At 40.7% G+C, this 14,541-nt stretch overlaps 1 protein-coding gene across 1 annotated transcript in view; it reads left to right on the top strand.

Annotated features, from left to right (window-relative positions):
• The window catches only part of COL22A1 (collagen type XXII alpha 1 chain), a 235,298-nt gene that overhangs the window by 119,424 nt on the left and 101,333 nt on the right, over positions 1-14,541 (top strand). Inside the window, exons 13-15 of the mRNA XM_062568435.1 lie at positions 7,639-7,692; positions 9,149-9,202; positions 13,564-13,617. Of these exons, the coding sequence (XP_062424419.1) occupies positions 7,639-7,692; positions 9,149-9,202; positions 13,564-13,617 (162 nt within the window). The remainder of the gene's footprint in view (positions 1-7,638; positions 7,693-9,148; positions 9,203-13,563; positions 13,618-14,541) is intronic.

Below are 14,541 nucleotides of genomic sequence, written 5' to 3'. Positions count from 1 at the left end.
TGATGACATTCTTCAAGAAAAGACTTTTATCTTGCTTTGGTGATGAAGTTCTGAAATCTCTTTCATTTTGCACACCTGAAGCTGGGGCATCTGAGTTAGAAAAGCCTGGAGAAGGACTCCTGTGGTCTTTTGGCTTTCTTCACTTTTCTCATCAAACTTTGAAAACAGTTTAGCCTGGAACTATGGATCAGCTGTAGCCACTTACAAGATGTAGACCATCTTGTGGTCTGTTCTTTGTGAATCTCAGATTAGCAAGTTAAATGCAGGCTAAAAAGCCAGGAGAAAGCAAGGATAAACTTAAGGTTAGGGCACTGACCTAGGACCCCAAAAATCTGGAGTGAGTTTCTGTCTTTGTTCCAGATTCTGTGACCTTTCAGCTCAATTGTACCTCTGACTCCTCACCCTACTGAAATTAAAGCAATGTGGCAGTTACTATAACTTTATTTTCATTTCACCAGGATGTTGTGAGGTTAAGTAACAAAGGACAGAGGGGTCTATAAATGACAAAATGGTAACAACACACAGTCCAATTTTGTTTCTATTTTCACTTTATCTTGCCCTTTTTGTTCTGTTTCTAATTCAGCTGTTGCTATTTTATCTTCTACCTTGGATACAGATCCTCTAGTTTGCAAAGCTGTCAATATTCTCAGTGTGTGATTCATGGAGTTCTGCTTGGATGATTTTCAAGGGACTGATTTTGAAGGACTCCTAATGACACCCTTATCAATACTTTATGACAGAGTCAGAATTTTTTATAAAAATTCTCTTTTTATATAAAAAGAGTGAGGTATATACCTCACTTTCATATAAAAGAGGAGGTACTTACATGTGTAGGCCAATGTGGAAGAAGGGCTAAAGAAAGCCTAGAGAATTGACCTTTGGATGATATAGCTTCTATAGTCTTCTTGGTAAGGTTAAAGGAAAAGGCTAGTGATTTACTTTAATTTGACAGGAAAATGAGAGTCTAACCATGTGGTTTGGACTGATTTCTTCCATTATTTTCTTGTTTAGTTTGCTCTCATTTCCATTAACATAGGCCACAACCCAGAGCTGAAATAAAATATGTGATTATAGGCCACAGCTGTTCTCAAGTTGGAAAAAATGTTTGTAAACTTGGCAGCTGCTTGAGGAGCTGCAAGTGGAGGAAAGAGAAGCAACTCAACTTGAGCAGATTGCCTAAAAACATCATGGATGGATTATTCCTTCATGTGTTTTTGATGTCCCTCCAGGATCAATTAATACTACATTGCTCTATCACATCCCCGTATCTTTCCATATGCTCGCAAATCACTTTCTCCCTTTATTTTAAATCACTTTCTTTTCAGAGAAATTTCGAAATGAGTCTGGATATGGCAAAGTTTCTGTATGACTCGTTGCACTTTGAAAGAGCATGTAATCTAACAATTAGGTTACCTACTTTGTACTTTCATAGTTATGTCCATTCAGTGGTCTGAGGATCTACATGGAGTATAGATATAATTTGGTCATAGTCCAAATTCAGTCCATTATGTTCAGATCTTTACATGGGGTAGTGATGCTCAGCACAACTCAGGCAAGGCAAATCGTTGGACAATATGCAACAAATCAAGCTAAATGTCCATATGATGACCATGTAATGGAAGGTAAAAGAACAAGCCCTTTTTGGAGGGATCCCTATCCTAGAGCTGACGTGGTCTGATAAATCCATGGGACAGTGTAAGATGTCTTTGAATCTTGAAATGGCATGATTCTGCTGATGAACGCAAGCTGAAAAAAGAAACATATCTTGGTACATCATACTTCCTCACCTCCGCCTCTAACTTTTTAGTATTGTAGATGATGCACTTGAAGACAATGGATATATCTTTATGGTTACTCACCCTAGTTAGCAGTCTGCAACAGCTGAGGGTTGCCTGTCCCTCGTGAGATGTCATTTCCTTTGTTCCTTCACTCTAGATTAACTCTGTGGCCCATGAAAACCTTGTTTTGAAACTCCAGGAAAATTAGAAGCAAGAGCTTAGGTCTTGCTCTGTACCCTTTTTATGTACAGGTCAGAAAAACTTCCTGATTTGCTTACAATAATTCCTTAAGGAATTGAAAATAGTCACAAATCACTCATCAGAGTGATTTGTCTAGTGGTATAGCCTCATAATTTGCAGTATTTAGTATTTTAGAACCTTTGTAAGCCAAACTGTCATGTCTGTTAATGCACTTCCTCGTAGGTTTATTACATATTATGTGTTTATATTAAATATGAATTAATAAAATATGAACAAATATGATTACATAACAAATACAAAAGCTGAAGATTTTGTCTGTAAAACTGTTGGACAAGAAAGCAATAGGCCACCCACAAAGTGTGTAATTACTGCATCAAAGCATAGGCTAAGCCGAAGGGAGGTTCTGTTCCCATTCTTAACGGCAGTTTGCCTTTGCAGTTTTTTCCACTCTTCCTTGGAGGCTTGTTCTGTGTCACCTTCCTTTTCTAGACCAGGTGTTGCTCCAGAAAGTGATAGTATTCAAAACTCAGATATCCATAAAGTAGGTGGGAGATGGGTGATGATAGAAATGCATGGTAGAAACATCTGTGTGTGGTTTACATGTCACCAGCAGAATCTCATTGTGCTGAAGCTGGGAACGCAGCCAGCCTGTGGAGATGGAGTGTTATTTTTATCCCTCTCAGTGGCACAAGCAGGTTTGGCGTTGGTGCAAGGAAGGCAATAAGGTTTTCTTCCCCAAGGCTTAATGCCAACTGCTAGAGCCTAACTGTTTTTGCAGTGAGGTGCCTGGATCCTGCAGCCCAGTGCAGTTGCAGAACGTGTCTGCTTGGCAGCTGTTTTGCTGGCATGTGCTTTCTGTCTCTGCTATTTCTCTATTACATTTACTCACTGCTTGCAATTTCAAAATGAGCTTTTGACTGCAGTGACTGTCATTCTGTGTTTATTCATACAGAATGGCCCAGGCAGGGAATAAATGAGGCATTACTGTAATTCAACTAAATAGTCACAGAATAACTATTGAAAAGCTAAAAATGGCATTTGCACTGTAGAAAGATGTAGCTTCAGTGCTTGTAGTATGTACCTGCACTCTTTTACTCAGAATATAGTTTCCTGTGACTGACAGCACTCCACAGCCCTATTGCAAGAAAAGTCATCTTGTTACTTCAGATCTCAGCTTGCCAAATGTAGGCTCTTTTGATAAATATTTTTACAAGCGACAGTGAGCTAATGAATGTGTCTATTTTTCCACTAACCCTGGTGGAAAGGTTTGATTAAAGCTCGCTGTCTGTACAGCACAGAGGAATTTAAAAAAAAGTTGGATTTCCAGTAGATAAGAAAAGGACAGCACACTCGTGAGCCTGAAAAGGGACGAGTGCCCTGGAAAATGTGCTACCTTCCTTCTGAGCTTAATTGCTGAAGTTGTAATCTCCCCAGCAAGGCACCTCTTGAACAGTGCTATTTCAGGCCCCTGTGATTTCTTCTTTGGCCAACTGCTCTATCTTTCTCTAATTGAGACTTTCTTTGGCTTTATATAGTGTTTTCTAGGATAGATGCACTGGCAGAGCCTGTTAGTCCGTGAGTTTTGGAGAGAGAGGCAATCTCTTTTACTAAATCAACTGACCTAATTGGAGGGGGATGAGGGAAAGGAACGGACTCCCTTTCGGGTAAGCTAGCACTTCCGTAGGTGTTAGCAGCACGCTGAGCGCAATGCTCTGGGTTTAACCTGATTAAGTTAATCTTTTTGACAAACAGAGAGAAAAGGTGATTGTTCTGCGGTGCAGTTTGACATCAGGAGGCCGCTTTTGCCAGGGTGGGTCAAAAATAGTTATTTAGTGAAGCAAACTCTGATGGCAACAGGACTCTTGCAGTGAGTGGCATCCTCACTGCCGCTTTGGCAGCAGGTTCTGAGTTAAGGATGTGAGCTGCTGGAGCCTTTCCCATCCCTGCATGTCACAGCTCTTCTGGCACTGTTTTGAACCACACCAGCACTGATGCTTTTTGACATCTTTCTCTCTTCCCCTGCTTGTCCTGGCAAGTTACAGAGTTTACTTTGTGAAAGTGAGTGTTTTGACATAGGCAACACGGTTCTTTAGTTTTTATGAAGGCTCAAGCAGCTGCTGAATCTACCCTTAGCCTGACTGGGTTTTCTGCCTTGTGAGGAACACCAGCTGACTAGCTTGGGTTAACGGGGAGTTGATGGAAGTGGCAGAAGTAGGAGCCGTCCTAGTCTGTTGCCTGGTGGGATCAGTGATGGTTCCCCAGCTGACCGTGGATGTTAAATGTGTCTCTAGAGTCCAGGTTGCTTCTGCACAGTTTCCTGCTTAGGAAGGGGCTGGTAAAGCCAGTGGATGCTCGGAGATTGCTACTGCTAAAACCCACATGTTTGTAGGAGTGTCAAGAGGACAAAATTGGACTGCTTTGCTTAATAAATGAATAATTAATAAATGGATAAAAGCAAGAAGTCTTTTTCTCCTCCTGAGATGCCATTGGCTTAGAAGGCAAGTTACTAATTGCATCTGGGAAGAAGAGCAACCTTGTTGGAGGTTTTAAAGTCTTAATTGGATAAATCCCTGAACAACCTTCTCTTAGTTCACTGTTGATAGTGCTTTGAGTGGGAGGTTGGATTAGAAACCTCATGAGGTCCTGTCCAACCTGTATGGCTGTATGAATGCTATTTTTCAAATTTATTGACTGATGCAATTATTTATTAACTTATTCAGCCGTACCAAGAGTTGCTATTCATGGAAGAAGAGCAAGAGGGAAAAGTTGTTTAACCTCATTCCTCCGCTTTGCAAATAAAAGATGCAAATTTTTCTTCTGTGTTGCACACTTTGCCATGAAACAGCAGCTTCTTCAAGCAATATTGACCTCTTTGAGCAAATGATTTCCTAGAAAATCTTATTTGCTGTTTGATGGGTTTTCTGTCTCATTAGGGAGCCATTCAAATACAGCAGACCTGATTTTTACCCCTAGCTACATTAGGAATTCCAGACTAAGTGCTTCATGAAGGTTCAGTTAGCAAGAAATGTGATTATAAAAGTATTTAATGACTTTAATTTGCATATATAGTACAGATACTTTCCAGATGCTGTCTTTTATTAACGTCTAAGTGCCAAATATACCTATAAATAAATAAGACCAGATTTTGTCATTCTCTCTGACATTGGCAAGAACCTTACCATAGGAATGTATCCATGCAAGTCTGCTGGACTGCTCATGCAGGAAAACAAGGAAACAAAGAAGCTCAAATTAGAATGAGAGTGCCAGAATTTGGCCTGGATTTATCTACATGTGTAGGTAGTCCTTGTGTATTTACAGGCAACTTTATTCAGAAATATATGCATGAATTCAGGCATTTTCTAACTTGCTGCTCCACATCTCTTCCCTTGGTAACCAGTCTCGTGCCCAACTCTCCGGGAAGTCCAGCAACGCAGGGTTTGTTCATGCTGCTGGGCACCAGCGATAGGAGCACTGAACTTGCTAACCCAGAAGCATACTCTGGATCTTTAGAGAAAATAGTTGCCAATTATGAGAAGCCTCTGTTGATGAGGTATAACTGGAACAACTTCCAATGCGTATGTTTTGGCCTAATAGGAGGACATACAGGAAAAAACAGACACCTCTCTTGTAGTAACTTGGCCATCTCAAATTTCAAGTCTTCATGTTTTGAAAGGTGGCAACAGGAGAGTTTCCCAGTGAAATGTTTCTCTGGATGAAATCATTTTATTTAGCAAGAACAGGCTCCTAGTTTTGTTCTTGGAAAAAATGTAGTTTCCTTCTGAATGATGTTTACAAAAAGAAAAAAATATATATATATATATCAATCATCAATCAGAGGTAGACACTTGGATGGAAAGCTTGAAATGAACTGGTTCAAATACAGCCAAGTGACAAGTGACTAAGAAAACAGCATCATTACAGTGAGTAATAGAACTTGGCCTTGACTTCCTGAAAGTGATAACTAGGCTGTCTAATTCACAGAATAACATTGCATTTCTTGCAAGATATATTATACATTGCTGTTTTAGGGTGAAGAAGGATTTCAAGGCTTTCCTGGACTGAAAGGTGAAAAGGGAGAAAAGGTAAGCTTGAGTTGTTATTAATGACAGTATTAAAAGTTCAAAAGTTTGTAAAGGTACTGTGGAAACTTATGAAATATGGCCATTTTGTAAGTCTTCTGCTTTTACATCTGCATTTCTTGGTCTGTGGTAGCAAGATGTTAGGAAAAGGAGACTACGCTGTTGTGCTGTTTATCTGCAAAATAAAAACAAAATCTTTGAACCTGTTGGCCAATTCCTGTCCTGTCGGACAAGTATGTGGAGATCTCAAGGGCATGAACATTGTAGAAGCCTGAAAACAGGTGTAAGAAATGCTAATACCTCCACCTACAGAAACATTGGGAATTCTTCTGCATGAGACATGGAAAGTCAAAGGTTATCAGGTCCTTTTTTCTGTCAAACGTAAATAACTTGTGGAATGAGATGGCCTTTTGCTGCGTGCTGTGGGTGCTGTGGCAGCCTCCTTCAGGAAACGATTGTCCCACACCAAGCTTGCCGTATAGACTTGTATTTACTTTGAACGCAATTGTCAGAAATGCTTTAAATCCCGCTTGTAGGAGAGATTTCAGGAATTTAGATGGTTTTTGCACCTCTTGAAAAATCACAAGTTCAGGATTTCAAGGTGAAAACCTTCACCAAGTAAAATGTAGCAAACTAATTTAATCAGAGCTTAAAGTTGCAGTTTGTCTGTATCTGCTTCCCATTTGAATTTTTTTGTTTGTTTTTTTTGTAACTGTGTTTCAATAGGAACTACTGCAGTGCCTAGAACTAAAAACACCAGGCCAGTTCTTCTCCATATACACTTGATTGCACATTCTGTTTCTGTTCTTTTTCCATTCGCTGTCTGTTCTATAACGTGCATACAGCAAGGCTTGGCTTTCTTCTGCATTTGGTGCAGTCCCCATTATCTGTGGTGCTGCCAGTCTGAACATACTTACTCTTGTTCATTCTAGCACACAGAAAGCTTTTTTTTTTTTTTTTTTTTTTTTTTTTTTTTTTTTTTTTTTTTTTTTGAAAAAAAAGTATATTTTCCTGTTTGTTTAGTTTGTTTTATAGCTTTGTGCATTGTGACCTCTGCGGTTGGCTTCCCGGTGGGTAGAGCAGTTCATGAGGGTTGCTCAAGTTCTCAAGGCTTCTTTTCTGTTTACTTTTAGACTCATTACGTACATATATTATAGCTATGCCTACTGGCTTCTGTGGTTTGGGATGGATGATGTAAAAGCATGGAGAGAAAAAAATGAGTATTTATTGATGAGGCAAAACAGGAATTTTTCAAGACAATGGAATTGTGGACAAAGTCTGAGAGGAGATAATATTAAGCTGATTCAAATATGACATGTCTAATTAGCTGCAAAGCTTTTACATTAATTTATTTTTAAATGAGATAAGTGGCTAAGAGTGCCTAGTTCCTCATTAGCGGCTCATCAATTGGCCATAGTGTGTTGATGTCAGCAGCAGCTCCTCCAGAGACTGTAAATAATAAATGTTTGGGTGGAAATGATTCTCCTCATTCGTTATTCTTGTCTCACTGTATTGCTCATGTCTTTGTGCTTGGAGCTGATGTTAATATTATGCTGATGATAATTCTGTTGTTGTTACAGGGGTCCATTGGCTCACCTGGCCCCCCTGGGAAGGATGGAGCAAAAGGAGAAACCGTAAGCCTTTTTGTTCCTCCCCTGTAATCCTTTCTTTTCAGTGTAAGCCAGGCAGTGGAAATCAATCTGTATTGAGTGGAACATGTCTTGGGGATTTGTACGGTCATTTTAGGAGCAGCAATAACAAATGGCAGGAGGTTAATAACCCCAGTGTTCTCCCTTGCACGTTTGCAGCGGCCACGGATGTCATATGGATTAGCCGACCTGAGAGACTCCTGGGACAGGGCTGTTACAATTCATTAAGCCAGGAAGAAGGGGCAAGAAGGGGCAGGCCGGCATCTCGTGGTTTGGGACCCGCTGCTGCAGCTGTGTTGGTTTATAACTGCAGCCACAAAGCTTGGCCATTTGTTTCAAGTCTGGCAAAGAGCTACCGGGTGGTGAAGGTGGTGGGCGTGGATGTGTGGGACCATCTTGTGCTTACAGGAGCAAATGGGCAGGAGTGAGAAAAATAGGCATTAACTCCCTGTGTATGCTGTTTAAATACTCGGAGCATGGGAAGGTTAATAACCCCAGTGTTCACGCAGGCTTAGCTCAAAAGAACATGACACAAACCAAGTATTGCCTTTAACAGAATTTCAGCTGAGGCATAAAAATACGGACACGTTTTTCAGCATCTTATATAAGTTTGGTTTAGAGTTTTCCTCCCTTTCCCTGCATGATCACTAGAGCTCATAGGCCTGCTTGCTGAACCTGTCAATCCTGATGGTCTGTTATTCTAAATTCTTTGCTTTTGGCTGTTAGCTTTTCGCCTTAGCTATTCTTGGGGAAAGATCTCATCTTTCATTTTGCAGTCTTGGCAGCCATTTGGTTGTGGCTGGAAGAACTTGGGGAAAGGATTCTTTGCAAGGGCAGGCATGTACAAAAGTAATGGTACAACAGCAGAAGAATTCAAATTTCTTGTCTCTATCATGCTGTTCCTGATTCTTGCTACACTTGACAGTTGTCCTATTTATGCAGAGTACTCCCAGTTCTGAAGGGCTGAAGATGTTCCTAGATAGCTTCCAGGATTGATGCAACTTCCTTACATCACATGTGGCATGATATGGGATCTGACAGTGACATACTGGGATATAATGACCTAATATCAGGACTTGCAGATTTTCCTATGTATTGTGCTTATTGGTGACTATTTGAGATAGCATTGTCTACAAGGAATTGGCAGATGTAAATTGTAGTTTGTATAAGCTGTTCACTAGTTGGGAAACTCATTTCTTACTGCTTCAGTTGCTGTGTTTGAGGAGCAGATGAGTATTTACTTTAATGTTCTGTTTGTCTCTTTTTGCCTTTATTTTGCAAGGAAAGCACACTACAAATTTTCAGATCTCTGGATAATGGTACTCAGGATTGTAGCTATCAGATAGAGCTTTCATTTCTAAAGCTGTATGTAATGATTATTTTGAGTCATTCTAACCTATATTTGACTAGCATTTACCACTGAAATTATTGTTATTTACAGGGTGAACGAGGACAGCCAGGAGCGTTTGGACTGCCTGGGCCAGCAGGTCTGAAGGTGAGCTTTCCATTTATACTTTATATGGGTAGGTATATCTTTTCACTAACTCCTTGTGTCTAGCTTGCTTGAATTATTTTCTGTGACTCTTAAAATGCTCACTCATGAAGGAAGAAGCTCTAAGTATTGGTTTCCATCAGAGGGCCTACTAAGACATCAGCACTTAGGCAAGGTATGTAGAGAGAAGAAATGTCTTTTAATCAATCAACAGTAGAGATGGCAGAAGAGAAGAGGACATGTTTTGTGTCATATAACTCTTTCTTCATGTCTTCAGTAAGCCCTCTCAACTCTCTCAGATGCAGTAGGATTGTTATCCCTAGTCTACAGATGGGAAAATAAAATCACTGAATTTTTATGCTTCTATCTATTTTGGGAGCTTCAGTTTGCACCCATAGATGGTAGCATAGTGATAAAGAATTTGTGCTGTTGTATCACTGGATTTGCTTCAAACAAGCTGCTCATGAAATGAGATTTGGTAATACTTAGCTGAACATAGTGTCAGGAACATGCTTACATCTGGAAGCTTTTGTCGTGGGCAATTCTTTATTCTCCTTTCAAAACTTTAGCTCTTCCTTGCCTTGTTCCCTGATAACTTCAGATATCAATTGAAACTGGTTTCAGTTTCTTCTTTATAATACAGAAAGAGGATGATGCACCAGACTGACAATGGATTTCAGTGGCATCATACACAGCAAGCTCATGACAGCCTATGAAAGCCGCTGCAAGAGCAGCATACTGACTGCCTAAATTTACTTCACCCAGTTCTGCTCCCATACATGCAAAGGAGCATAGTCTTCTGAAAGGTCTTTAAACCCCAAATCTGCTGCTCTACTAGTGGCCTTATTGTTTTCCGCAGCCCAGGCAGGTTCAGAGGTGGAAGTTGCACAGCATTATGTTCAGCAGACCAAACTAAACTGAGGCATCTACGTGTACCTCTAGAAGGGCTCGATCCTGCAAAATGATCCATGTTTCCCACTGGAATTTTCAGGCATCTCTAAAACAGAGTGTATAGCTCAACAAAGTATTGAGGCAACACTGAAGAGAAATCACTGTCCAGCACTATGGGCTGGGCAAGATAAGTGCTGTTGTGGCTGAACGTGTGCACAGTCTGACTAAATGCCAAGCGTTCACGGTGAAGAGCTGAGCTCTGCTAGCCCCAGCTTCTCAGCTAGTGTGTCTAAATATAAAACGATCATTTGCTTTCGCTGTGACTTTTATTTACTTTACCAGGCACGCTGACCGCATGCAATGTCCTTGAACTGGATTCTGGACTGGGCTATTTTAAGAAACAATTCCGATTTTGCTGACAGGGCTTTAAAATATAAAATACGGTCAGCATGCTCTTTTACCCCCAGCATCAAACTTAACCACCTCACTGGTGTGGAACGGGCCATGCTAGGATGGGTGGGGTTGGAGATGGGGAAGGTCACATCCCCAATTACTGCTGTAATGATTGTTTCTTGTCAGATCACTTATTCTTGCTGAAAATCGTCAGCAGCAATACGGTGACTCTGAAACCCTGAGGTCCTACCCTGGGCTCCACGGAGAGCTAACTTGCAGTTTCTCTATTCGGTTGGGATGCGGTTCTTCCTGGCTCGATCCATCTTCGTTTGCCTGGAGCCAGGCAAGAGCGGTGCACGCTCGGTGGTTCAAGGGCTCTCTGTGCTCCTCATGAAATTTGGCCAACTGCTTAACTACCTGGCTAAGGGGTTTCCAGTCTTTTGCCTCAGTGGCAACTGTAGGTGTTTTCTTTCTTTTAAGGAGGTGCCAAGCAATTTTTACCGACTTCATTAACTGTGTCTTGAAACTTCCAGTAGCACAAGGGTACTACAGACTTCTGGTAATAGCACAAGGGTACTACAGGCTTCTGGTAATAGCACTTTAATCCCCAGAGGTACCCTAAATGGATGATAAATAAGGGTTACAGTAATGAAATGCCCTCAGCATCCCGTCTCTAGTTTTACTGCTTGTGTTGCTTAGTGAAATCTCCAGGGCAGACTGTTCCCTGCTCAGTGTCTTCAGTGTAAAAAAATTTTTTTTTCCCTCAAACTCCCTGGTGAATTTTGGTGGTCACCAAGAAGGAAGTCTGATTTTGCTGGTACAAGCAGGTATAACCAAAGAAGAACTGTCTAACTAGCCTTGTGCTATTCAAGGTCAGGTCTTCCAGTTACAGAAAATCCTGCAGTGGTTTGGGATGGCGAGAAATTTCCACTGGCCAGTGGAGAAGGCTCCCACAATAAATATGTGAGGCCTGACAGGTTAATTTCAATGGAATAAATAGCCCAGAGAAGACTATATCACAAGTCCCTCACTTATGCTTAACTTAACCGTTAAACAAAGCTTGAATTTTTGAGACCAAGCACTTTAGCCTATACAGTCCTGCAGCTAATACACAATCTTTTCTTTCTTTTTTTCTGTGCCTTTAATAAAAGATTAAAGAGGTTTTTAGTGGTTATCATTGCAATGACACTGAACTGATAGAGGTATCTGTACTTTTTACAAAAAACAAAAATTTAAACCTTTTGTAATATGAAGTATTAGGTAAGGTTTTCATTTTGACGAATTTCTGTTCACTTCAGCTGTAGAAGGTCTCACATTTTAGTGATTTACCAGACATGGTCTCGACACAGGCCTTGAATGGGCTCAGCAGATCTTTTCATTCAGACAAATCTAGTTTTTCTATCTATAACTTTTGCTGACTTTTATAACCACCTTTTATGTAACAGTCTGAATTGGACTTTGATAATTTGGACAAGTTAGAGCAGTCTTCTATTCCTCTAGGGGTTTTGACCAGACTGTGATAGCACTATTTTCCTGCAGGCTGAAGGCAAAGATTAAGGATGTGCCCACTCCTCTCCCTCTGCCAGTAGAAGACTTGCGCTGCCTGCAAGTCCTCAGGTGCCTAACGGTGTAGAGACCCCACAGCCATTTGTGTTGCCTATATGTAAACCTAAATCCACCTCTGCTTCATGATACTGAGTTTGTGGATCTCCCCGTGAGGCTGTGGCGTGGTTCACTTCCGTGCTGAACATGAGTTCAGCCGCTTTACAGTTGCACTGATAAACTACTCATAAGCTTCGGGGCAGAGTTTCATCCAGCCTTTTGGTGCCTTTAAAAAGTAAAATCCTCTCTGGTAGAAGGAGAGGGATAGCTTTGGAATTGTTCTGCTTAAAAACATGATGAAATACTTGCCAAGTACTGTCTAGTCAGCCTGCCAGATTTGTGCTTAACAACCATTTCAAATGAGATTGTCACTTGGTCTAAGCAAATGTAAACAGCGTGCATGACATTACCAACCTCCTGGCCTCTTGCATTTGGACAGCAAAGCCTGGTTTCTGCTGAGAGTTCATTGCAAACACACCTTGCATTTTAAATGTTGGATTTTAGGGTTGTTTTTTGTTTGTTTGTTTTTTTTAATATAAAATATCAATCAATATGAAACCCCACAATCATTTAAGAATAAAATTTTCATCTCTTTCTGAAGCCCTATCCATTAGGGCATCCCAATACAGGAGTTAACTAGAGAGGGAAAAAAAGGAAAGTGAAGTAAGTAACAAAATAACAGTGAAGTAGATGATCTTACAGGGCCTATTGAATTTACATGGCCACCAGGCTGTCTGCTCTGGATTTCTTGGAGGGCTGGTAGTGTTCAGCAGAGGATCCAGACCATCTGCAGGTACTGTAGGCATGCAGAAATAGCACTCTGCGTTTCAGTTAACCCTCTGTAGGAATGGAAGATTCAGTGTGCTACCAGCTGAAGGACTGCTATTTCCTATGCATTTTTCTGAATGGTGTTGAAAATTTTTTCTTTTATATCTTAAATATATTTGGAGAATGTAGTTCTGATCTGTTGCTTTTCACTGAGTCTTCAAAATAGCCAGTAACATCTGAAGTCTGTGGTTCATTGGACACTGCTTTTGCTGTGTAGTTTGTAGCAGTATATGCCAGCGCTTTATTCCATTAACACCAAGTTGAGGAGGTAAGACCAAGCCCAATCATCATATATACGCACCAGGCAGGGAAATGACAAAGGAATGCAACTACTGCCATTACCAAAACTTCTGAAACAGCCTTCACAGGAGCTTGCATGTGTCAGTTTGCCTTTATAGGGCAAGGCTGAAAGCGGAATGGTAAAACTGAATAACTTGATGTAACCACTAATGCCTGAACAAAAGAAGATATTTGAGTGTAACTTTGGGAAAGTTGTGCATTTTGTGTAGTAGCCCTAAGGCAGTCGAGAAGCCTCTACAGCTTGCTGTAAGTCGAGGAGATGCAAGTTTTATTTCTGACTGATTTATTTTGTTCTTATTTTTAACATGAAATGGTTTCTGTTGTTCTATTGTGTCTGAATTCCTTACCAGGGATCTGAAGGAAAACAGGGTCCTCCAGGAATTAAAGGCTATGTAGGAGCGCCGGTAAGTCATTACTCTCCTATTACATTTTGGCAGTCTGGAAACTTTCTTCTTTTCTTCTTCAATGTGTCTGCCACCTATGTCTTTTATTAAGTGGTATAAGATATGTGTGACCACTTATCTCTACTGTGTCCAAATAGTGCCATTTTTTTGAGTTCACTGAGCTTTTTCTCACTTTTTAAAATGAGAACAGATGTCTCGCCAGTAGAAAACTATCTGTAGAAATGACTTGATTACCAAGATAACAGCTAAGGACTTTCTGATGTTCCTGCTGTAATGAACTGCGTTACAGCTTTGGTTTATGTTGATGCACCATTTCTAGGTTGCTTGAAAGTTTCATCATAACACCAAGCAAAAAATGCCACCTCTCAGCAGGGTTCCAGTCATGTTTTCAAAACTATCAGGGTATAGCGCTTTGAACTCAGGAAACAAACCTACCTTTAACAGACAGCAAGACCAGAATAAATCAGATGGCTATCCAGTTAGCATCTGTGTCTTGTGGTCTCACCTTGGTAATGGAGGTAACCTTTAAGTTGGCGTTGTAAAGGCTTATTGGATTTCCTGAGGCTTAGTGACCTGCCTGTACGTCAGTGTACTTCAGCAGGATACCAGACATGCTCATGCACTGAAAGATTTCCCTGTGCTGGCCAAGTTCTTGCTTTACAACTTGCTACAAAGAGGCCCAATGTTTTCAAAACAGCTTACGCGCTCTTGCCTTTGTCCAGGTGTGTGCTGTTTAGCTTAGTGTAAGGCTGAATTATATTAGACCTGAAAGACCTGAAATGAATGAGGGGGTGGCATTACCTGCCTCTGCAATAGAGCTTTGTCTTATTAATGAGAAAAATGGACAAGGTTATTGGAATGCTTCCTTCCTGCTCCGTAAGTCACTTTTTTAATGTGAGAAGCAAAGCATTCGGTGTAGCACTC

The sequence above is a fragment of the Rhea pennata genome, chromosome 2, assembly GCF_028389875.1.
Source record: "Rhea pennata isolate bPtePen1 chromosome 2, bPtePen1.pri, whole genome shotgun sequence".
In the NCBI taxonomy this organism is placed as follows: Eukaryota; Metazoa; Chordata; class Aves; order Rheiformes; family Rheidae; genus Rhea; species Rhea pennata.
The sequence above is the reverse complement of the archived record's forward strand: the minus strand, read 5'-3'. Positions and strand labels throughout refer to the sequence as shown.